The sequence below is a fragment of the Glycine soja genome, chromosome 16 (assembly GCF_004193775.1).
Source record: "Glycine soja cultivar W05 chromosome 16, ASM419377v2, whole genome shotgun sequence".
Classification (NCBI taxonomy): domain Eukaryota; kingdom Viridiplantae; phylum Streptophyta; class Magnoliopsida; order Fabales; family Fabaceae; genus Glycine; species Glycine soja.
The window spans coordinates 1,535,180-1,562,444 of NC_041017.1; the positions used below are offsets into that span (position 1 = coordinate 1,535,180).

Here is a 27,265-nt window from a genome sequence, read left to right on the forward strand (position 1 = left end):
ATTGGTGCTGATGCTTACCTTTGCACTTTTCCTATTTTTTTTTATCACTTTCTTTTTTTATTTATTTTTTTGGGATGAGGCTTTAAGCTTTTAATCTTTTTTTTTCCTCCTCGAATCTCATCCACAAACTTCATCATGGCTGAGGTTTTAGGTCCGTAAAAGCGTCGCCAGCTTGTGACGGTGGGGGCCCGCAGGTGACGTGGCGAAGTCGACCGGCTGTACCCGGTCACCCAGTTGCGCAACGAGTGGGCCATTTGGGCTTAGTGGTGGGATATTCGCCCAGCGTGGCCACTCACTTTCCGGTCACCGACACGTGGCAATTCTTTGGGGGTTTATTGGTGGGTGTTCCATTCGTGCGTGCGGTGGACACGTGTGCGTTTTTAGTGAGTGAGAATGTGAGTTACACTGTTATCAGGTGCGAACCTGTACGGTTCTTGCAGTGCTTTTGTTTTCTACTTTGAACATTTTTCTTATATGGGTTAATTATCCTTATCATCATGCCATGTTTTACTGTTTTATATATTTTGTCTTAGGAAAATAATTAAAAGTGTAGTTTTATTTTATTTTAAAAATAATACAAATATTTTTTTTTGGTACAACAAACAAATTTTAAATATATACATGTATTGTGTTTATATATTAAATTTAGGAAAAAAATTCCTTTATAAAATAATTAACCAGATCCCCTAGGAAGAAAAGTCCTAAAGAATATTCATACATCATTTTGACAGGTAAAAATTTAAAAGAGCAAATTAAAGCTGATGTAGAAAAAAAATGAACATTTTATTTTGGCTGGAAAAAAAAAAGAAAGGAAAAATAAATATAGTAGAATTTACATAAAAGGTTTTTCTTCTAAAATAAGAGAAAATGAAACACAGGAGAAAGCTTTCAAACAATCCTTTTATCTTTTTTACCGCTTAGTCACAGTTATTTTATATTAAAAAGATGTAACAGTTATTTAATATAATTATATTTTTTACTTTTTTCAGTTGAATACACAATTATAACTTTGTTTCGCTCTTTTTTTTTCATCTGTTTAATGACAAAAGAATATTTTTATCCTCCACAACTTAATAAAGCCTGATAGTGGAATATTTTTTGGCACAACATAAAATCACAAATAACAAATGAATAATAACTTGTCCTAAAGATTTGAATTAAAAACACACACACGGCGAATACGTCACTAGTTTAAAATATATTTTTCACATTCAATGTCTATATCAATTGTCTAAAAATTGATGTAATGTGTGGATATTTTTGTAATATTGATATTGAATATTTTACATTAGTTAATATCAATTTTTTCTAACACAATTTAATAGACATAACTCAGATAATAATATCCGTTAAGATTGCCAGGGAAGACTTGGATGATTGAGCTCTATATAATACACTTTTAAACAGGAAAATAAACTTTAAATATGATTAAATTTAAAATTGAGATAGTTTTATAGTTAATCCAAAGATCTGAAATTTGTAATAATACTTTAAGATTCATGGAAAAGTCAAAGGTCCTAACCATGATAGTTAAAAAAAAATCTATTTTTAACACAATTGATAAGTTGATAAATAATTGGATTCTTTAAGCATATTATTAGAAATTAAATTTCTAATAATGCATGAATATGGAGAAAATTTTGTTGGATTTGACAAAATCTAATCTCTATATGGCTAAAGGAACTAGTCTTGAAATGGAACATTGGCTCGCTGATAAATCTCAGAAAAAACAAACAAAAGTAGTTACTAAAAAATAGGTCTAGAAAAAAAAAGATTAGTTGAATGAAAAAATTGATATAGAATTTTTTTTTATACCTAAATTGGTTCCCCAATTAATCTTAAATGTGAGTGTCGATCTTATCATTTAAAAAAATCATAGTAAATTCTTTAGATTGGTTTTTAATTTAACTAGTGTAGAAATTTACTTTCTAATCAGTTGCCATAAATTAGTCTCAGGCTAAAATGCTGACACATTCTCGTGTCATGCATTCTTGCTCCTAGTTTGTCATTGTTACTTTATGTTTGCTATTTACTAGTGTGTGTTAGTCAGTTAGTTAGTGTGTTTGCTATATATCAGTGTGTTTACTCTTTGTTAATGTGTATTTTTCATTGTTAATACGTGTTCTTTGTTACCGTGAATCTGTGACTCTTTATAATTGTGTGTTAGTGTATGTGTTTCATTGTTAATTTGCTCGAGCTATGTTTGTTCTCTATTTTTAGATTTTGCACGAATCTATATATGACCCTTTTTAACCTGGCCATGACATTTTACTTTCTTGATTTTTTTTTTAATTCCTAATATAAAATTATAACATCCAACGTGTACTTGCCCATAAAAAAACAAAAATAAAACATGTACATCATTTATCTAATATTTATAATTTTTTTGAACTATGTCTAAATATTTTTAAAGATGGTATGTTTACACAAGTTATATTGATGTAACTCTTTTTGCTTCATTTTTTTTTTTACTTTCGATATTGATATAACTTGTATCAACTATATAAAGATTATTTTTGGTATCACTTTTAAGATAACTATCATAAAGTAACATATTTAATTATTTATCATATATAATAATTTATGAATAAATAATATTATGAAAAATCTTTATGATTTCAAAAATTCTTTATTCTTACTCCAATTTATTTTTCTCTCAATTCTTTTTAGTTCAATAAAATTCATATCTCTTCAAGAAAGTTTATATTATTTCCACTTAAAAGAAGTCAAAAGATAACGAACAGTAAAGAAAAGACACCAAATTAAAGCATATGTACCATAAATGAATTTAAGAAATGGGGAAAAAAGGTTCAACTTCTCTTGTATAACACATAAATAAATAGATGGACGCTAGTTTAAATGATTCATTGAAAACACATAAATAAAACTATATAAAATAAATAAACGAACGTATATTAGAACCGAATAAAAGTGGCTATCCGCTAACAACAACGCAGTGGCATACAACGACAATTCCAAAAGGCAAAAACGAAAGAGAAAGCAGAAACAAAAGGACTCTTACTCAAATTTATTAGTATCAATGGTGAAATGAAAATAGAAAGATATGTTATGGTTGTGGTTCTTCTACCATCTTCACGAGTATCAGGTGAGCACCATACCAAAAGTAAAAGTGAAAAAGGTTTGGGGTTCAAGAAAAGGACTAGCATATATGATTTAGTTAAGTATTCAAAAAAATTAGTCTAATCTATATATTAAAAATAAGGGCTTTAATTTTCATAAATTAATCAATTATAAAAAAATACAACAAAAATCATTATTTTTGGGAGGTTATAGGTATGTTCTATTCAAATCAAATAGAATTATGATAGGAACGAGTAAAAAATACATAATGTGAAACTAGATTTTGTTAAACATGAGCCTAAACTTAGTCACACATACATCACATGAATATGACATGTTTATTGAATGTTTGGAGTAGCATTCGAGGGGTATCCAACTTACGTTAGTCAAAGCATCCCTTTAGTAATTTTTTTCGTTTAGGTGTGATAGAATTCATGCAACCAAGATTTGAATGACAAAGTAAACATATACTTACTTGTCATAAGCCTTTTTTTAAACACATAACTTACATAAAAGTTTGGTTTGACTTATAAACCTCTTTTAAGGATACACTTTGAAATAATTTAGTACCCAAACTAATAATTACATTCAAGTTGTTATATAATATGAGTATATTTTTAAGGTCTAATTTGACATTGATGATAACTTATTTATGCTTAACATTAAAAAGATAAATAAATATAAGAATTTAGTATGTTATAACAAATTAAATATTATAATAATAGTAATAAATATTTATTTATGTTTATTTAAATTAGTCGATATGTTAGGCCTAAAAGGTCTTTTAAATGAATTAGAACTTGATCATTTTAACTAAATACATTTCAATAAAAAAAATTGATTTTTTTTTCTAAACGAGTTTGGCCTAACTTAGGCATGATGTAGATTAGACCATAGGTTCCTATTGAACAATTTGACCTATTTTTATCCCTAATTACAAGTAGGAAAGTTTTTCTTTGAATATTTAATGTAGTTAGGATTTAAACTCAAGACCATTAATTAAACTTGAATAATCTCATATCAAATGATTTATGTGTTTGATAATCCAAAATCATCCCTTTTTAAACCAATAGGGCTAAGACTATTTTTAACAAATATAAATTGTAAAATCTAAATTACATTTTACCATAATTTTTTTCATTTCAAAACTAGTGGTGTTTGCCACCAATAGGGATCCATAAGGGCCCATACGGATTCTCCAGATTGGCAATTCATATGGACCCATAATCAGTATTGGCCCTTACGGATTGTTAATTCGTATGGTCCATACGTAAGGGTAATGCTGGAATTTTCAAAAATTTGTTGGGGTAAAAGAAAAAAAATGGGTGCAGGAAGAAAATGCGACTCTTACTTTTGTAAGAAAAAAAAATGCAATTGTTTATTCGGGTGTAGTTGCAGGCCTTCTGGAAAAGCTGTTACTGATCCAACAGAACACCGGCCTTCATGAACATGGGTGGTATTTTGTTGTTCTTTCTAATTTCTTCAAGGCTTTCGCACTTTTAAATATCCCAAAGGGCAAGTTTGGTGTTTTCTTCCTACTAATTAAGTTTAATTTTAAATTATTTTATGATAGTGTAAACTATAAAAAGTCATAGATTACTTATCGGTTTTGACATGATTTTTTTCTATAAAAAAATTTAACAAAATTGCGGAAACTAGTATTAATTTAATGACGTTATTCTCACTCGTCACTTAAGGAAGTTTAAGCATTGATATATATATATATATATATATATATATATATATATATATATATATATATATATAAAGTTGTCCAAATTCAAATTAAGAAAAAGAGAGAATTATTAAAAAAAATCATGATATAAGAACATGATATATCTAATGTAAAATAATAATGACTTATAAAAAAGAGAATTGTTAAAAAAATAATTTTATTCATCGTATAAAAATGGATTTATATTTTATGAATTTGTCAAAAAAATAAAAATATAGTCACAAATTTACAATACGCAACAATTTATCATTAAAGCTTTAAATTGAGAATATTTGCATATTCTTTCAACCTAACATAATGACGTGTATCACATATGACGATGATGAAAAAAACATGGATCATGTGTATCCACGCATTTGCATATTTCATGTTTTGAGGTTTGTATTTTTTAATCAAAAGATAAAATAAATTTAAATTTAAATTAATTATTAAGTATGAAATAAATTATATTAGAAAAAACATTTATCTTATATGTATTCATAATTATCAACAAATATTTATTATTATTTTTGACCGAATAAATTCATATCAATATCTTCATAAAAAAATTATAGGCCGATCATCACTGGCGTATGGAGTAGATAATTATCACTTTATTCAAAGGTGAATTAGGTATATATAGCTTCCGCTTTCATTTTCACATTTTGATTGAAAGAAAGTTCAGCTACCACTTCTGATGAATCAAGAAATTGACTGATTTATCTCTTTTGGCACTTAATTGAAAGACATCGTGAAAAAAGAAAAGGGTACATTTATTTTTTTAAGAAAATTATCATCAATTACGTATGTGCACAACTCTATGATAACTAAACTTTATAATTAGCATAATAATTTTAACCAAAAAATCCTAGTAAGTTTCTTTTTTCTGCGTATTGAATTTTTTATAAGTATGGGATTTGATTTATGGAAGAGAGGCATGGTATTTATAATTTACTTTTAATGTAAATTGAGGATGTGCGTTGATACAAAATTGTATTCAACAAGCATTTCATAACATCATTGTTGGAAGAAAGAAAAATGGTTGGATTCAAAGATAAACCGACAAGTTGAACCTGAACGCAGGAGTGTTGAATTTTTTCAGCTGTTTGGTCGAAAGAAGAGCATTTCCTTTGAAATAAAAACGAGATGAGCTGTTTTGAATTCTTAATTAAAAAATGAACGCTACTATATATAACTATTATATAATGTTAGAAATTTAATGATCATATACATATAATATAAAATAATTTGATATCATCAACTAAATAAAAAATATTGTTTATATAACTTTTGAAATAATTAGTATAAAATTAACCATTTTATCATACATAACTATTTGGAATTAAATAAGAGTGTAAAGTAATACTATTATTTTACAACTTCCATAGGCTGCATTCTCCAATATATAACACATGATATTTTGCATTTTGCCTTTAAAATTGGTGACTAAGGATTAAGAAAGACATAGGGCGACAGTTTTTAGTGCCACAAAAAGCTGAAAGGTAGGCCATCGTGGGTATGATAAAGGACTGCTAACTGCTCCCAAATGAAAACCAATCAACGTTTGCCAAAGAAGGCAGCTGTTTGTTTTGAATGCTGAAATGAGAAATCTTAATATAAAAATTAACAGATTAGAGATTAGTCGTTCCCTATATGTAAACACCCAACATGACTACTTTTTTTCTTCTATATTTTAATTATTAACAACCCAAAAAAATGTAAAAAGAAAAATAAAGGTTTGACTAAATCACGCCAATCAATTGTTTAATATATAATAAGCATGTGTATCTCTTGAATCATGGACCTAATTTAACTCTTCAAATTAAGCTTAAAAGATAAGGATTATTCCCAAATTTATATATTTCCTTTTGGTTTAATATGGTGTCAATAGCAATAGTTATTTTTTCAGTTTGACGATTTCCGATTATAAGTTATTTTTTACCACGACTTATAGGAGGCAGGCTATCTACCGCTTTTAACCCTGTTTGCTAGGTTTGTGTTCAATGATCGCTTAGGGTCCCTCTTCCATCAATAGGTACTCCCAACGCGTTAACCATATGCCATAGCAGAACTTTTCCGCATGAACATCCAATATAGATTCAGTTGGTTAGTTTGATAATATATCTCCTTCTATCTTCGCCAAAGACAACAATTCCAGTATTCTCATCCTTAGACCCAATGTTGAACATGATTTTTTTTAATACACTCATTTGCATCTAACACTTATCAACTTGATGAGTAAATAATATAATAGATGATTGGTTATATGGTTATCAAATTTTTGAATTAATTCATTATTTTTTATAAGTTTATGAATTCATTTATTATCTATAAGTTAACTAGTGTGAAAATTTTCTTTTAGAATTAAACTTTATAAATTTTAAGTAAATTCGATGAATTTTTGAATTTATTATCGAGTTAGAGTTAGAAAATTTAAATCAAAATGTAAGTCATTTTAGATTTTACGTAAACGATCGAATTTAATAACTTTGATTGATTTAATAATTTAAAATAAACACAAATATTATAAAATTAATTTATAAAGTGAGAGTCCTCCTCATTTATATTTTATATCTTGATATGATATTTAGATGATGTGAGATTTTTTCTTTTTTTTTTAAATAATATCTAAAACAAATTAGTCTTAATCATAAATTTTTATGAAAAATGCGTGTTTTTAATTAAAAGATCAAGAAGAGAGGATTGATTTTTTAACATTGAATTGAAACATCAGGAGGCTAGTTTAGTAGATTCTGTTCTCATCACGCAGCCAGATAGAACAAAGTGATGGGGACCAGTAATGCAACTTACCCAAGAAGACAACACAACCTCTGTCTGGAATCAAGAATTAAATCGAGGCGTTAAATAATTACTCACCCTGCGATGCTAAATACAATGTATTATGTAGTACTAAACATGATGAATTTTTTTAAAATTATGTTCTCGCAGTGTATTAAAAATACATGATCAGACCTGCATGTTTGGTTTTGTTCAATTTTCAAACAGAACGACTTTCACCCGTTACGTTTTTCTTTCTAAATTTTTTATCACACTTATTTTTTTTAAAATAAAATAAATAAATCTAAACATTTGAGTAATTTTTATGGATACTTTTGCAATTAGCATGCAGCTGAATCGTTAATGAAAGGGGCAAATTAAAGGAGCTGGTTTGGCTGATGCATGCGATCAAGAGGTAACAGAGGAAAAACTCTTCGGTGCAGTCGAAGGAACTAGGAAAACAAAAAATTTCATGGTATAACTTAACTCACTTTAAATTTAGAGGGTAATCTACGCATTATATTCACTTTGTCCGATAACGATTGAATGAAAAAGTATTACTTGACATCGTCGAGTGTAAATCCCTGTTAAAGAAGTGAGAGGTAGAATAGAAAGAAAAAAAAAATAGGAGATTTTTATTATATAATCATACTATTAGTGTGAAGTATGATTAATTTTAGTAAAAAATTTAACTAATAATGAGATCATATGTATATATTTTTTTTACAAAATTTGAACATAAGATGTTACTCAAGAAAATTTAATTTAATTTAATAATATATTAATAAAATTAAGAGATTATTTGACGAAGGATATATATTCTTGGTGGACGAAGTGTTGTGAGGTCATGAATTGCGTAAGCACTGCCGTATTTGTGAAAAGTGATTTTGGGAATAGAAGGAAATTTTTATCTTTCAAGTCCCTCGATAATAGAAGGAATTTTGGGAAATGTTTTCATTCATTAGGACTTAGGTGAAGGTTAGTAGGCCACGAACAAAAATAGCTTTTAGTAGGCTACCAACAAAAATAGTTGGATCTAGAGATTTCGAATAATGATATGATATTATTCACATGTGAATTCTGTGTATTTCAAATAAAAGTGAAAGTAGATTCGACTGTTAGTTGGGGTCTATGTCTCGATTTGGTTAAGGTTTGATTTGTTCAATTCATTTATTTAATAAATAGATTAAGTTTGAGATTTTTTTTAAAAAAATTATTTAATCAAATATGTCACGTTATAAACTTTAAGAAAAATTTATTAAGTCTAATCAATTAACCCATCTAACAATAATATATTATAATAAAAATATTATTATTCCTATGACTATTTTATTTAAATTATTTTAATTAATATAGTATAAATGGATAATAGAAATATATATATATATATATATATATATATATATATATATATATATATATTTGTGTGATTTAAAAAATTTTGGTAGCATGTCATATGTAATGTTTGTAGGCAAATTTTATCAATATATTGTGATTTAAAACTTTATTATTTTCAATGAAAATATTTGATTTTGTTTAAAAATAATAATATTTTTATATTTTTTAATATGAAACAGAAAATGAATTGACAAACCTGACGGACAGGCCTAGACTTAAACTGTAAAAATATAAAATGAGTCAGGCTAGACTAGGTTTAGGTAGGATTCGGCCCAACTCAACCCAACATATTTCCACCCCTAATTCTAAACAATGAGTTCGTGGCATTTGAATTTTAAAAATTATAATACTTGAATGATTTAAATACATTTTTTTTTCATGTAGTATTTTTTTAATTATTTTTGTCTCGATAAATTTTTTCTTTCATTTAAGTTCTTATAAAATATGTTTATTTTGTCTTGATAAATTATCCTTAAAAGAGCTTTAGATAATACTTTGAATAATTAAAAAGTACTTTGCATAGTGAAAAAAAAACATTATATAAACCGATTTAAGAATGAAAAACAAAATAAATATATTTTATAATAACTAAAACAAAGAAGAAAAATTATAGGAACGAAAATGAAAAAAACACTAAATTGTAAATGAAAAAAGTATTTAAGCTTACTAGAATATGAGGTACAAAATTTAAACAATTTTTTTCTCTACACCTCTTGTTGTTGTTAACTTGTTGTTATTAAAGGTGAGTTTGATTTTCTGGAAGAAAAAAAAATGAAAGAGAATTTAAAAAAAAATATTTGAATTAAAGTAGAGGGAAGGAAATTTGAAATCCAGTCATAATTTTAAAATGTTCTCTTTCCCCTCTTATTTTTTCATAACCAAACACATGCTAATTTTTTTTATTAACACAATATTATCACTATAAAATCTTATTAATAAGATTTTGGAATTTTGGTCAATAAAAAATGAAATATTCCTAAGAATATCACAGATATACGTTAATAATATGATGAAATATGATATATATATAGTCTATGAATTTTTTTAGAGGAGAAAATAGTCTATGGTTAAAACTATTATGAATGATTAAAAATAGTGAAATGATGCATTGTTATTGGCACTCCCTGTTACGGGGGTTGTCAAATTTTTTTCCTTGTTTTCTTTGTATTATGAGGACTGTTGAAGGATGTACCAAAAAAATGAGGATTGTTGAAGGTTAGGAGTATTTTTTGTAAAAAAAAAAAAAACATGTTTGGAGGGGTATAAATAGTTATTAGAAATATGTCAATAGCAACGCCCAATATTTAGGGACTATGGAGTAACTTTAAAAGATAAATTATATTTTTACTATTTTCTTTTCCATAATATTTTTTGTGTGTAAAATAAAGTTTTTAAATAACTATTATTTTAAATTTTTAAAGTAATATTAATTATTGGTTTTCACTTATATTTTTTATAATATTAATAATGAACAACAAAAATTATAAATTGATTCTCGTGGGTGGTCTCCTCCCAAAATCGAATTGATTCTTGTTAAATTGAATTGTGATTATCTATTAGACCATAAAAGGCAGTTTCGTGTGGCGGGGTTATTCGGGATAGTAAAAGTAACCTTGTTAAAACCTTCTCTAGGAGACTAAGGTTATGTTTTACTCTTGAAGTGGAATTTTGGACAATGTTTTTTGTTTTGAGAATGGCAGAGGAAGCTGACTGCAAGAAGATTATTTTATAGTCTAACTGCTTGAAGGCTGTTAAAATAATGAATAATAGCTTTGTGCTGACACTCCTTTTATCGAGTTGGTAGATATGATCTGTGGAAATTTATTGGCTTTTCAACTTAGTAGTGTGGTTCATGTTTTTAGGGAGTCAAACATGTTAGCAAATTCCTTTGCAAACACATGGTTTGACTAGTATAGAAGTATGTTCCTTTCTCTCAAATCCTGATTTCGTTAAAAACTTCTTCATAGATGATGCATATGTAATTGTTTAGTCTTTGAAATAGTTAATTTGGTTCTAGGGTGCTTTGCCCAATGTAACACCTCCATGTGTTACTAGAGCTATTACTTTATCTTAATTCCAATTAAACTCTTAATTAATTTAATTTATAAATTGTGAGTTAATTTTTTTCACATCACGATGATTAATGACAATGTAAAGATATAGATAACTAAACATATATAAACCTATTTTACATAACATACATCCATATCCTAAGAGTACTAGGCGAGATGACATTTATTTCATGCCTCTTTAGATATATATACATGCCAAGAAATAAAGAATATCTAAAAAAGTAAGTGAAGTGTGTGCAATACAATCATCAATGTACCCTCTATCGTATATAATACAACAAAAGGGGAAGGGAATATAAAGACTCGCTCCCTTACACTTGCCTACTAACAAAAAAGTACATAGAGTCATTGCCCACTAAGGACAACGAGGAGGAATAGATGATCCTCCATTGTCAACAAGGCCACCAAAACCGTCATGTCCACGATCACAACCACGACCAATCATGAGCATCACTAGTCCTGCGATGAATCGCATAGGGGATATGTCCAAGAGTATGCATTATCTCCTCGAAAGTCACAGTGGCATCAAGGGAATGGGTCATCATAATAGTACCATCGGAAACATAATGTATCAAAAGTAATCCATCATAATGAAAGTCACATCAAAAAGCAACATCCATACTTGCTTAGGGCCCTAGATAATAGGGCATAGCTCCACAGAGAAAAGGTTACAAGGTTAAGTTTCTGCTATTTGCTCCCATGAACGCCACGATCATTGCAGTCACACACATACAAACAATGCAACTATAAGCTAACTAGACAAATGAAACAATATATAACGAAAATTCATGCAATATATCAATTTAAGAAATTCTCATATAAAAGAAATAAGAAAACATATTTTTACAAGTCAAACAACAATACATGCCTAGTTTGACAATTCAATAATTATTTAACAACTTCCAATTTTTCCCTCTCACAAGGACTTAAATCATTATTGTATATGGTGGTTAAAGATTTTAACTCTTCTCTCTCACATGGACTTATAAATCATTACATCTTTCATTATAGCTTTTTATAAGAACATAAAACAAAGGTTACCCTCTCATAAGGTCAATAGGCAATATTGTACAGTTTCATCCAAAGAACGACATGTTCTCTCACAAAATAAGGTCTGTTCAAGAGAACTTTATAGAACATCCAGAAAAATGATTGACCTGGAGGGCGACTTGTCCTTTCATTGGAGAAGGTTTGCTCCCAGGGACTCTACGAAATCCCAAAATTAATTTTTAAAAGGTGACAAGTCCTTTCATAAGAGAAAGTCTTTTTAGTAGGACTCTACAGAAATCTCATATTCATTTGATATCTTAAACTGTTAAAGTTTCAACTTTTACTTCTTATTTATATGATAATCACATCATCGTATACTCATCAAATTCACAATCCATCAACAACAACATAATTTTCATACAATTTACACAATTACTAAGTCAATGACGTATTTTATTCACAAGGACTTATATTTATGTTAAGTTTATTATGATATTTATTATATTCAGCAAGAGCACATTTCAATTTACTCACATACATATATAAATCAAGTTTGGAAATCATTTACATCAAAATAGTCAATTTTGTTGATAGAGCTATGCAAATTCATTTTAAAATTTACTTTGCAATAACAACAGCTGAAAGATATTAACATTTTAGTACCTTAAATAATTTTCGTTTAGCTCATGCTATATCTTCGATGGAAATATAATTAAGCCCATTTTCAGAATAAAAAAAATTTACTTATCATATAAAAATTTACAAAAATTATAAAAATCAAAGAATTCAGATTTCACAATATTGACAAACAAAACAACCAATAAGATTAGTGTATAAATCTAATCCTTTCCAAATATTTATGCAACTAATTTTATATCACAGTAAAGATAAATGAGTCTAGGTTTTAAATCTTTGGAATCACTCAAAAACATAAGATACACTATTTATAACAATTTTTTTTATAAACAATTTGAGGAGTTGACGCAAACTATAATTAGTGCACATCAAACATCGTAAAAAAATTAGATAGAATTGAAAACTTAACAAAAATTAGCTTAGGATGTGTAGTTTGATTGGAAAATGTTATAGATTGAAAAATATAGTTATAAAATATAGTATCATGTTCAAATGTTATAGATTGAAAAATATAGTTATAAAAAAGACTAAAGTTTTTTTTAAAAAAAAAGAAACTAAGTGTTACTTTTGATTTTTTATATTTTAGTATTTTTTGTTTTAATATATTAAATTTTAAAAGTCTTATTTTAATTTTTTATATTTTTCAAAATTTTATTTTGATCTTTTGTTCTATTTTCTATTAATAACGTTAGTGTTTTGTTAATTTTTAATTTTGAAATAATTAATTTAAAATAATATCAACTAAACATCATTATTATCTTTATTTTATTTTTAAAAATATTGCACACTATCTTTATTTTTATTTAAAGAACTAAATGAGGAGGCATTTAACAATAGCTGATGAATGGTTTAATTATGTTTTTGTCACTCAAATTAAGATGTTTATTTTTTAGTTTTATAAATAAAAAAAAATATTTTTAGTCTCTCAAATTTAAAAATAATATTTTAATTTTTTTTATCAAAATTTAAGAGTCTAAAAATAAAAAAAATATTTAAAAAACTAAACATAAACCTCTAATTTTAAAAAAATTAAAAACATAATTAACTCTCTCTATATATATATATGTATGTATGTATATTTCTACCTTTAAATTTGATGTCAGATACGTACTCGGGAATTGGGATTCGTATAAAATTTGCATATAAAACTTCTGTTTTTGTTTTTATGGATAAAATAAAGCTTATGTTTTTTTAAAGCATTACCATGTGAGTGAATATATTATATATTACCTCATAAGTGGGTCTAGTGCTGAAGTCATGCATACTACGTAAGGATGAAGCACAATCGATTACCCCATGGCTACAATATAAATTCAGGTGCCAACCTCATCAATTTTCATACCCTAATCCGTAGCAGGAATCTACAGCACCATCCTCCATAGCCACCACATCATAGCCAGCAATGGCCACCACAAAGCCATTGTTAACCGACTTAGCCTCCACCGTTGATCGTGTTCCCTCTAACTTCATCAGGCCCATTGGTGACCGTCCAAACCTTCAGCAACTTCACTCCTCCATTGCTTCTATTCCCATCATCGACCTTCAAGGCCTTGGTGGCTCCAATCATTCCCAAATCATCCAAAACATTGCACATGCTTGCCAAAATTATGGCTTCTTTCAAGTACATATCAAACTATACACACATACATTATTGTTATTATTGTTATTACTTTTTCAAGATTAATTAATTGTTTGCTTGTGGGTGTGATTTAATTTTTCAAGATTGTGAACCATGGGATTCCGGAGGAGGTGGTGAGCAAGATGGTGAATGTGTCAAAAGAGTTCTTTGGTTTGCCGGAGAGTGAGAGGCTGAAGAATTACTCTGATGACCCAACCAAGACCACAAGACTCTCCACCAGTTTCAATGTCAAGACTGAGAAAGTTTCCAACTGGAGAGACTTCTTGAGACTTCACTGCCACCCCCTTGAGGATTACATTCAAGAATGGCCTGGCAACCCTCCATCTTTCAGGTTAATTAAGTACTATTATATGTGTTTTATTCTTGAGTTAAGAAGTGTTATCAATTAATTAATATTGGAAAATGCATTTGATCCAAGTTTATGATTTTAAGGATAACTATTGCAAAAAATAAATTTATCATTTAGTTTATGTTATTAATTTCAGGGAAGATGTGGCGGAGTATAGTAGAAAGATGAGGGGTTTATCACTGAAGTTGCTTGAGGCTATCTCAGAGAGTTTGGGGTTGGAAAAGGATTATATAGACAAAGCATTGGGGAAACATGGGCAGCACATGGCCATAAACTACTACCCTCCATGTCCTGAGCCAGAGTTAACATATGGTTTGCCAGCTCATGCTGACCCAAATGCAATTACTATTCTGCTCCAAAATCAAGTCCCTGGCTTGCAAGTCCTCCATGATGGCAAGTGGCTAACCGTCAATCCTGTTCCTAACACCTTCATTGTCAATATTGCTGACCAAATTCAGGTATTTAATTTCTTCACTCAACTTTTAAATATTAAATTTTAATTAATTATGTCATCAAAGAGGAAATAAAAAATACAAAAAAGGGTAGCCTTATTTCTTATTAACTATTTCATCTTCTTTCACTAGAAGGATTTACTAGAATTATTCAACACAGAATAGTAGTATAATTTTTTTTTGTTAATGTATGAATCGTTATAACGGAACTCACTGACATCTGTTTAGGCTTGAAATAAGAAGTATATATCTCTTTGCAGAGTCAAGAAAGACAACCAATCTCATTAAGAATTTACGGTCAAATTAATCTGTTCCTCAAATAGGGTGTATGATTATTAATTTCAATTCTTAAAATTATTGAAATTCTGAAATCATTAAGATTTTGACTGTGATTATTGATTTCAATTAAACTTTAACTATGAGCACTTAAGAAAATTAAATTAAAAGACTATAAAAATTAAAATTAATTTTTTTTTTTTAGTAATATAGAAGAAAAGGTGTCAAAATCTTGAGTTACAACCTTTATTGACTAAGGCATCAGTACAATTATGATTTATTGGTCTCTTTAAAAACATGGGCAACTCTGACGGACCTGCCAGTCTATATTCAATTATTAATCACATGCTGATTAGCTTGAATAATTCTAGATCCTTTCTGCCATAAAATAAATAAAGTAGTAATTATATATATATATATATATATATATATATATATATATATATATATATATATATATATATATATTAAAAAATAAGAAGCATTTAATATTTTCTTTTTTAACAACTAATTTTTTTTAACGAGATGTATTATATACTCTTTGACTGATATTTTATGTATATTTCTTAGCTAGACCTGTATCTTATCTCTCCAATCGCATTAGATCTTGTTAATTATTGATGAACTCGAGTATCATACCTTCATTGTTACTATCACAGTTTATTATTATTAGTAAACACAAATTGAGTCACATGTACCATACATGACGCGTGCTTATGATAACATATCAATTATATGAATCAGTAATTTATATTTTATGTGTAGAGTTTATAATTGTATGTTGGTTCCATACAAATACTAAATTAAAGTTAAGAATGAGGCAAGAGTGATAACATTTTTATTTGTTTTTATAAATACTTATACTCATTGTTGTGGGTTTTGGAAAATTAGGTGATAAGCAACGATAGGTACAAGAGTGTGCTGCATCGAGCATTGGTGAATTGTGAGAAGGAGAGAATGTCCATTCCAACATTCTATTGCCCTTCACCTGATGCATTGATAAAACCAGCACCACAACTCGTAGACAAGGAACATCCTGCGCAGTACACAAACTTCACATACAGAGAATACTACGACAAGTTCTGGATCAGAGGACTTTCAAAAGAAACATGCGTGGACATGTTCAAGGCTCAAGATTAAATTAGCTCAACCATATTGCTGACAAAAATATGCGCGCACACTAGTTGAAGAACTTTAGTTTATCTCATTTTGAATATTAGACACCAGTTAATGAGCTTTTAATTTAGGTGAAAGGTCTTCAGAGTTTTTGAAATTTGTACGTAGAGATCTTTTTATACACAAATAAAATAAATTATCATATGATTTGCGAGTATTGATTATTAATACACATGATAATTTTTAGTTTATTCATGTTTTTTTTAAAAGATCATTTCTTTTGTTTCATATCTTTTTTTTTTTAATTATTATATATTTTTTCAAAAACATTTTAATGATCACTAAACTACCCATAATTAATCAAGAGAAATTGAAGGATAAAAAAAAAGGAGTTCCTTGTGGGATTCTTTGCTAATTTAAGCATGATAGGGGGGTTTATAAATATGATATTCTTTTATTTCTAATGATATCATCATGATCACATCATCATTTTGATGATGTAGCACTTATTATAATGATCATACATTTAAGAATATATGTTGGTTGAATTCAATCAAATAAATTTAAAATTAAACAAAGATGGTTGTCAAATATACCTTCCATCTTTACTTTACATCCCATTTTTTTATTTTTTATTTTTTAAGTGTATCCTTTTTTTTTCTTTTAATGAAGATCACTACACCCCCTTCTACTATGCAACTCGAGACAAAACTTAAACCCCCCTATCTCTTATATTCACCTAAATCAAAATGAAGCACCCAAATCAAACTCAAACTAGCCTTACGACAAATTGATTGGCACAAATTTCCTCTCAATTTGTCATTTGGATTGCACAGCACCCAAGTCCTAGAACGCGTTTCTTCACTTTGATTTAAACTCACTGGTATCAAACTCTAGCTGCAGCGATCGATGTTATTTGAATTGATTGATGGTTGCTTCAAAAATTAATTTGATGAATTATATAGAATGGAGGAATTCCTTATCCTGCTTTGGTCTTTAAGTAGGCCTAGAAATTGGGGATTTGTGTTTCCATGATTGGATTCACTGCACGAACTTTTCTGAATTACTATGAGAGAGTTTGGGCAAGGGATTTCCCTAATAAGATTCCTTGATAAGGTTTTGAAGTTTTAGTGTTACTCATTTACTTGAATGTGTTCCCTTGCATGTTTTCATTCGGTGATGATGGCAATGAGATAATATGGAACGAAAGAAAGAATGAAGGGGACAGAGAAAGCGGTATACTAACTTCTGGAAAAATAAAAAAAGGATACAGTTGGAAAAATAATAAGTGTAAGGAGGTGTACAAGTAAAGATGGGTGGTGTGTTTAGCAAAAAGCCATAAACAAGTTGTTGCTAGCTACTAGTGGCATGTGTGTTAATTATATTGTGTGGTATTTTGACTTGGATAAAATCCAGAAATAAAGTATTCTTTTATCAATTACTGACAAGATGATTAAATAAAAAGATTGCCCAAGATCATACTTGGAAATCATCTAGCAGCAACAAGCTTGTTTATCTCGAGCTGTTTTGATCCTCTCATTGCAGAAACTATGGCATTTAGATGGGCTATCAAGACCTCGTCTCAGATGTGTTTCTTGAATATAATGTATGTTTGAGATAGATAACCAGATTCTGTTTTCGTGCTCTTATCATTCCAGAGCTATTGAGGGATTGCTAAAGACTTACTCATACAAAACGGGGTTGTAATACACCTAGGGATTATAAATGTTATTTGTAGTATTATAAATGTTGCAGGCCCAAAGGATTTAGGCACACAAGGGAGATTAAACAAGAGATTTCTCACTAAATAAATTGTCGAGCATAAAGTGCTTCATCACTTCGTCAACCTATTAGGTTTATTAAAAACTTATATTATAACATTAATTTTTAATTTCCTAATTTTTTTGAATTAACGGAATAATATTTTTTATGAATTAACGTCTTAACAATAGAAAGAATTGATTTTTCAAACAAAATTTTCATTCAATTAAAAGCTAATTAATACTATTACAATTCACCATTAAAAACATTACATTTATAGGCGCGAGTTTAGCTTTTAACGAAAATTTTATACTAGTTAAAAACTTTACACTTATAAACGTGAGTACACCCATACAAACTTTATACTTTATTATATTAATTAATTAACATTATCGTTTATACAATTAATTCAATCTATACAATTCATGTTTAGTGGGCCTAATTTTCGGCCTAACTAAATAGTTTATCTAGTAATGGGCTCAAGGCCATAGCCTCACTCCCCTTGTCATAAACATGCCCCCCATCATTGGTTAAGGAATTATAATTTTTTTAAAATGTATAAATCATAGAAGAGCATAAAAAAACTTATGGGTATTGTAATTTTGAGTCTTCCAATAAAAAATTTCTACTCTTAATTTCTTGATCAGTGTCCTTAAGACACTTATTAGTATTTGTTTTTTTTAACCACTGATTTTTGGTTGTTCGATAGAAATTTTGAAGGTATTTTCACAAACTTTGGATTTGGGCTTATCATGAGACTAATTCTCAGTTCGACATGTAGTCATATTTAAATCTCCCGGTACCTCTCCAAAATTATATTTTATGAAAATTGTAGATCATTTCCCATAAACTCAACGTTACCAATCAAATAACACTCATTGAGTTGTCACAATAGAGTTTTATGTACTCTCTACTGTAAATTAAAAAAATTCAACTACGTGTTATGTGCAAAATTGACATATACAATAAGTTATGTTTGTATAAAAGTTGACTTCCGTTGAACGAAGAAACAACATTTTTTCTTTTTTTTTTTGCTCTTACGTTTACAGCTTTGGAAAGTACAAAATTGCTTTGGAAAGCGCATAAGAAATTTCCAACTGATTTTACAAAAATACAATAAATAGTAGCATTGTTTAATAATCTCGAAACATATAATAATTTTTCCTAACACGAGCTGCCATGTTTTCGTCTATTGTCTAGCTAGGTAGTCCATTGTAGGAGAGGATACAATACAAGTGCATCTATTGTCAGTCACATTTAGGTTATTATTAATATAGTAAAGTTTATTTTAAAATGTGACGATTAATATAAAAATGCTTAATTTATAGGAAAAAAAACCATCGAACAATTTCTTACTGTTCTTACATCAAAAACTTTTCTCCATAAATTTATTTACAATTTAATGAAGAGTCATGCATATGTGTTAACTATGTCACATAAGATCCTAGCTGTAAAGGCTTGCTAAAACGAAAGCTTCTGTGTCCATAATTCAAAGGTACCAACTGAAAGATGCAATTCTGGAAGGAGGTAGTCCATTCAACAGGATCCATGGCAAACACGTGTTTGAGGATTTCAACATGAACTCAAGCTTCAATCAGCTTTTCATGGCAACAATGACCAACCATGCGACTTTAATTATGAACAAGATTGTTGAATCCTACAAGGGGTTTGAGAACATCAATAAGCTGGTGGACGTTGGAGGTGGTCTTGGGGTCACTCTTAACATAATCACTTCTAAATACCCTCATATTAAGGGTATCAATTTTGACTTGCCTCACGCCATAGAACACGCCTCTCCCTCTCCTCGTACGATCTCTAATTCATAGATCTAGTTCAAGATTATGTTTGATGAATGCTGCAAAAGAAAGAAAAAAAACCCCAAAAAAGAGGTCAATGGCACATATATAATCCAATAAAATTTTTCTATTTCTAAATTCCTTAACCATTAGCCATCAAAACCTATATTTTAGCCATCAACTTTTTTTTTTCTTTTAAACAAATATTTTTGAATAAAAAGTTTGAAAAGATAAACTAAAATAAAACACCGCTTGAATTTTGAAACAGTTTTTATTATTATTATTATTATTATTGATGTTTACTTGATTTTGACTGATTTCAACCCTTTAGACTAGTTCTTTGGTAAGCTAGAGGATTTGTCTGGACAAGTTACCTTCTTTGTTTATGAATTAACATCCGATCTTTTTGGTTTGGTTTTAAATTTTAACAACTATATATGGTATTGCCCTTTCTCGACATTTCACATAATTCATGGTTATAATTTGAAGTGAATCAAGTGATCAAGTCAGGAATGCTTATTGAGCTAGCAATGCATATATATATCGAACAACTCATGATGGAAATTCTCGAGGTTTGATCTGTTTCACATTGTCATGACCCTGATAAGATCAAGTCACTTGATGATGAAATTTATAAAAACTATATAGGAATAGCCGTTGTTGAAATAAACAATTTTAAAAATTACTCAAATATTAAATGTGAAGGGCCAAATTGCTTTGCACAATTGAATTATCTGTTTCTACCTCTGTCATCAATATTAAATTTGAATGATAAACATGATGATGCCGAATTACACTGTTTAGACATAATCCTGTATTTTCTTTTCCCCAAAGGACGTTCAAGAAGCATGCCACTTTTCTACTTTTCTTTTTTTGTTGGCTAGTGAAGATTTGGAGTTCCACCTTCCTCATAAAACGATATATGGTTTGTAACATGCCACATTTCGGATATACCGATAAAGCACCAGTAATTCGTGTTAAATATGAATTATATATATAAAAAATTGATAACGCATTCTTTTTTAACATTCTCTTTATGATCAATTGAAATTTATTAAAAATTACTAAGTTTGGAAGGTCTTATTTATTATTTAATAATTCAATCTCTTGATTTATACAGTGACTGTGTGACTATATAGAATTTATCAAAATTTATAATTTTTAATAAATTTTACAAAAAGATTTTAGATAAAAAGTATGTTAGCATTCCTCTTTATAATATACACATATAAACACTTTTGCCAAATTTGTGCAGCTCTAACGCAAACATACGCATCACTTCTAGTCACATTTTATATTGTTATTATAATCAAAGTTCTTTAAAAAAAACGTGACAACTAATAATGCTTAACTCTAGGATATTGGATCGAAGTTATTAATTGAACTATTTCTTAATTTGTTTACATAAAAAGCAAAAACTTTTCTCCATGAATTTATTTGGAACTCAATGAAGAGTTGTGTTATATACTTATATCGTATAAGATCCTGTTGAGAACTGCTAAACCGAAGGTTTGTGTGTCCATATTTCCAAGGTACCAACTGAAAGATGCAATTTCTAGAAGCAGATATTCCTTTCAACATGGTCCATGGCAAACACGTGTTTGAATATTCTGACATGACCTCAAGCTTCAATCAGCTTTTCAAGGCAGCAATGACAAAACGTGCAACATTAATAATGAAGAAGATTGTTGAATGCTACAAGGGGTTTAAGCACATCAATAGGCTGGTTGACGTTGGAGGTGGCCTTGGCGTCACACTTAACATAATCACTTCAAAATTAGAGGTATCAATTTTGACTTGCCACGTGTCATAGAACATGCCTCTCCCTATCCTGGTATGATCTCTAGTTTATAGTCTAGTTCTAGATGTTGATTGATGGTTCAAAAGAAAACAAAAAGACCCAAAAACAGAGCTCAATGTCCCCACAATCCAATAACCATTTTCTGTTTATAAATTCCTTAACCATTAGTCATCAAAATCTACTATATATATTAGTTAAGTAAGACAAAGCTTAGATACAATTCCTTAGATATTTTCAATACAGCTCTCTAATTTGAATTGAAGCTTACTTCCATAATTCTAAAAGTCTGCATTAAATCTCAATAAACTCAAATTCTAATTGAACAATAATATAAAAAATATTGAAGAAACTCCATAACATGTATTGTAACAAATTCAATTTTCAAATCATGTAATGGTAATTGATTGCTGGTGTTGAGCATGTAGGAGGAGATATGTTTGAAAGTGTGACACAAGGAGATGCCATTTTGATGATGGTGGGTATTAAGTATATTGCAAGTCTAAACTGTCCTTCTCTTTAATATGTCATGTTCATGCATGCATGAGTTTCATTAATTTATTTCCATCAATAAAATTTGCTGAATTAATCAAATACGCCTATGGTAATTTGTACAATGTGTACTTCATGATTGGAGTGATGAATGGTGCTTGAAGGTGTTAAAGAATTGTTATGCTTCTATTCCTAGTGATGGAAAGGTGATTGTTGTGGATGGAGTTCTTCCATATGAACCGAAGACAACAGATGCAATTTGATGTGCTGATGATGACTACAAATCCAGGAGGGAAGGAGCGAAGTGAAGAGGAATTCATGGATTCAGTGGCATTAGATTCACATGCTTTGTCTCTGACTTATGGATTATGGAGTTCTTCAAGTAAATGTTATATCATTGTATGTCACACGTGCTGGCTGCAGATGAAATAAAATAAAATTAGAAATTGCAATGTCTAGTCTTCACATAATGAGTAGACAAGGTTGTTGGAATTAATAAAATGAGCAGACGGATTTTCGGTTCTTTTATGCCATTAATTTACTAGAAATGATTACAAGACTGAAATTATTCTTTTAATTAAAAATAATATTAAAAGCTGTATCAAAAAAATTATCCTTTCAACCAGCATGTTTACAGTCAACCTACTTGCAATTAATTTTCTCTTATCACAAGAAGTCCATATCATCAAAAATATATTACTTACATACAAGGTTTATGTTTAATATTTTTGTTGTGAAACTTATATATAAGTTGTTTCCAATAGTTCCTACATCACTTATTTCATTTAATGATTATCATACACCACTTGCTTCATTAATATTATATCACAAAAAATATACAGAGGTTATTATAATTAGTCAACAATGTATGAAAGTTAAATATTATTAACGAAATAAGTGATGCCACGAGTTATTAGCACTTTATAGTGTTTTTTTTAAAAGCAGACACTTTATAGTTATACTTATATATGTTTAATTATCATTAAAAATTAATCATGAAGACACATTTTTCCGGTCAAAATTTAATTTAATTTAATATTTTGATATTCATTAATGGCTGAATTCTGCCAAAACTTAATTCTGGGCATAGTTTAATCGTCATGAGCTTAAATTTAAAGAAATATTAGATTGATCTAGTGATAAAAAAAAATCATTCAATTAACAAAAATTAACTATTAATATTTATCCATAAAAAACACTAGCTCAAATTTGGGTGCATTCTTCCCAGGTAGTAAGTTACTTCTGTTGTTTAGCGAAATAAGTATACCCTACCGTGTGCATGGCACAGATTCTTTATGTATTTACTGTGTGACTGGTTTACTCTTTCACTCAGAATTGATCCACGTATCCAAAAGCATATATTTGTGGCTTCGGCGTCTTTAAGCATCGTTTGATATTTCCTGTTAACGTGGATCCATAACTAAAGACATGCAATTAATTTTAATCTATTAATAGTTAAATTAGATAAGTCGTTTTAATGAGAACTTATACTTACATTCTAAATTTCCAGAGTTTAATTTTAATACACTTGCCTAAAAATTTTGTTTTCATTAATTAATCAATTATAGATAATTTTATTTACTTTTATAAGTTTATTAAGAAACTTATCTAAATGATCCCTTATTAATTCTTTGGATAAACAAATCAACTGAGTCATATTTTTTTTTACCATATAAATTTAGGAAGAAATGATGGAGTTTCAGTCTAAGATAGGAAAAGTCTTCGGACTCAAAAGACATTTACAAATTACTTATATTTATCTCATTCTAAAAAGATCAAAAAGACAAGGGAAGACTCAAACCTACAACGTATTAGATACAGGACTATGTTTTGCTGCACTCAGACATACCCGAGGTTTCTCTGAAATATATTTATTCCTACACACTGTCTACGATACTTTTTTCTAATACATTTCTTCTCTCAATCTCTCTTCATTACATTACCTGTTTTATCTCACCCATCTCTCTTTTCTCTCCTAATTGTAGAAATAGTTGTAGGAATAAAATTCCTAAATCTCTTTGCATACTTTACATCAAATGAAATGGAAATATTTTATCAAGGTTGTGTGAAAGCATGCTGCATGGATAGATATAACAAATATGTTCATGAAATAATCTTTTCAAACTTCAAAGTCATTGAATTCAGCTCAATGAACTCAATTGCTTTTTCTTATCCTTGTAATCAATCACTACACAGATAATTGAGGAAATGAGTTTGTCTTAAAAGTGGATCAATATATATAAAAAGATACAATTTTTTCAGAACTTATTCCATTACTTGGGATAAAGTATGGTCAGAAGCTTATGGCAACAAAATGAAGCATGGTGACATCTTCAACAGGAAGCTGCAAGATATGACACTTTCATGTCAACAGCATCTCAGCATTTCCTAACACTTTCAGTTGCTCCCCAGTATTTCGTTGTATGTTTCTTTTACTTTCCGTACCAAAGCTTCCCTGGTATTCAATTAAACAGGTTTAAAGACAACTTCTTTCGATGGGAAAATTGTTGAAAATCATTCATCATCAACTTAATGATGCATTGTACCAAATTATAGTAAAAATATTAAAGTATAATTGTGCTCACCTGTCTGGCTTGAAAACTATGTTCTTATATACAAACCACTGCAAAGAAACAAGTAGAAGATGAATGATAGGTTTTCATGGAGATAAAATCCAGTATTACAAGACTTAGTTTTAGAACCATTCTTATGTATTTGCAATTGTTAAACCCCCAATGTTTTTTTTTGGCTATTCTGTATTTGTTGAATAGTGCCTCACCCTGGTTAAGGGAATTGAAGTGCATGATTCATTTGTTAAACCAGTTAGACAACTATCATACAAGAAGTTAAAAAAAATATTATAAAAAAGAAGATAGTAGAAACTAAGGGGTAGAAAAATGTAGCAAGAAACTAGAGTAAGTTTGGATTAGCTTATAAACTTTTCAATTGAGAGAAGTATTTGATTCCCAACTTAAAAAAAGGTACTTATGAAAACATTAGATGAGAGAACTAATGAAAAAGTAGAGGTACAAAAATTCATCTGAACTTATGCATGAAGTTTGATTCATTTATTTTTCTATTGTAAGTACTTATTGCGAAATTAAACCAAATTGGTTCTAGATTCTTAACCAATTCTTATGAGCATAGATGGTGTTAAGTGTGTAACTATGCCAGCAATTAAGCATAATTTACTTACCCCAGTGTATCCAATGCCTACAATCTCAAGAATCCCAGGAATCAAAGGAAGCCTATCAATTGCCTGTTTCAAAGTGATGTAGTAACTGCTGAGGACAATCTCAAACATATGATCATAACTAGCAGGCAATGATAATCAAATAATTCTAAAGAATAAACATTTAAATAACCTACTGAGATCAACCCAACTGAGCCCCACAATGCAACCACACCAACCAGGGCCAGTGAACTCACTGCATACTTATCATCAACTTTGTCCCACTATGCAACCAACATCAAGTAATTCTAGTCAGAAAAACATGAAGAAGAAAAAAACTTGAGATGCACATTAAAAGAATTAGAGACTCTTACAGTTTCTTGAAGAGTCTTGACAATCTCTGGCACCTCAGTCGGGGCAGCTTCAGCTGGTGCCTCTCCTGTGGCCATTGCCATAACATTTCGAGCAATACTGCGACCTGAAAAGCAGCAATCACCAGGATAAGCTCTAATATCAGCTTAAAATGTTTTCCAAAAACTAACTTATGAAGTGTTGTATCTCAGTTAAATACACTATTTTGGCCGCATCACTAGTCAATGTGGGACATAAGGCATGTGTGAGCACTTTAAAGTGTTTTGTGAGTGACTTATAAGGCATGTGTGAGCACTTTAAAGTGTTTTGTGAGTGACTTACAATAAGCAGTGGTCTTCCATGAACAGTTCTGAGAGTGCAAAAGGGGAGAGGGAAGGCTCACACATTGTGGTGAAGCAGCTGGTGACTGTCTTGGAGCCTTGCAATCATGAAGGGTGGAAGAAGAGGATATAGTGAGAGCAGAAGAGGTTGAGGCCATTGCTAGTGAACCCTTATTTCAGGCTATAATTTTAATTAACTGTCCTATGAAAGACTCTTCTTGAGTCCACCAGGGACAAAATGTGGCTCAAGTTCCTTTCCTTTTTTTTGGTGTTAGAAGTTATTGATATGTTTCTTCTGTTTCTAAATTTTTTGGCTGTATTAATTTCATTAGTGTTTGATAATTTGGAAATGAATGTGGAGATGCTCTTCCCACGGTTGGAGTTGCAGCAGAACCACTCGTTTCTTTTCTTCTGGATAGTGTGTGCTGACATGGCTGCAAGATAGGACTTTTATGGTATTTCAAAGGATAGGAGGTTCCTGGTTGGGCTTTTTGAACCCAAAATTGCTTGTAGTTTTTCTGTTTTTTGAAAGGGCCAAATCATGGGAAAATAATACACCTAATTTCAATAGTTGATTGAGACCAACTTCTTGCAACTACTTAAAAAAAAAATGGGTTCATCTTTCAACCAGAAGACTAATAACAGGACAAAATATTTGACATGTCTAACAATAAATAACATTAAATATGTTGTTGGAAGAAGCTTTAGAGTAACTAAAAAAATGTAAGTCCCCTTGTCATACAATAAAAGCAATCAACCAAATTTAAAATTGAGAAGCACTTGAAATCAGCTAGGATAGTTTACGTAGGTAAATAGTACCATGGAACCTAGCTTGAAATTGGTTCCGATGGCTGGATGCAATACATGAACAAGTTAATTTAATAAATGTATTTGTACGATTCAAATTTAACAATTTTAAATTGTGTGTTATCATTTTGCTATTTTAATGTTTGCGAATCTAGTTTCTCCAAAATATTTTCTATTTGTCAAGGATGCTACTTTACATTGTAATATGAACAGAGTTTTTTTTATTTTAAAAAAAGAAGAAAATGT

General features: G+C 29.2%; 2 protein-coding genes and 1 pseudogene across 2 annotated transcripts; 2 read left to right on the plus strand and 1 right to left on the minus strand.

The window, feature by feature from the left end:
- Window positions 1-13,991: 13,991 nt before the first annotated feature.
- LOC114390169 (protein DMR6-LIKE OXYGENASE 2-like) lies at window positions 13,992-16,722 on the plus strand. The gene is made up of 4 exons (XM_028350869.1): window positions 13,992-14,290; window positions 14,392-14,639; window positions 14,794-15,115; window positions 16,277-16,722. The coding sequence occupies exons 1-4, from the start codon at window positions 14,072-14,074 to the stop codon at window positions 16,523-16,525; spliced, it is 1,038 nt and encodes a 345-aa protein (XP_028206670.1). The 5' UTR covers window positions 13,992-14,071; the 3' UTR covers window positions 16,526-16,722.
- A 1,329-nt stretch (window positions 16,723-18,051) lies between these two features.
- Window positions 18,052-22,749, plus strand: LOC114391053 (annotated as a pseudogene).
- A 1,684-nt stretch (window positions 22,750-24,433) lies between these two features.
- Window positions 24,434-26,519, minus strand: LOC114389379 (protein CURVATURE THYLAKOID 1B, chloroplastic-like). Its single transcript, XM_028350040.1, has 6 exons — window positions 26,214-26,519; window positions 25,895-25,998; window positions 25,718-25,804; window positions 25,545-25,607; window positions 24,934-24,971; window positions 24,434-24,803 (listed from the first exon to the last, which is right to left on the minus strand). Exons 1-6 carry the CDS (start codon window positions 26,368-26,370, stop codon window positions 24,746-24,748), a joined length of 507 nt encoding a protein of 168 aa, XP_028205841.1. The 5' UTR covers window positions 26,371-26,519; the 3' UTR covers window positions 24,434-24,745.
- Between the last annotated feature and the right edge of the window lie 746 nt (window positions 26,520-27,265).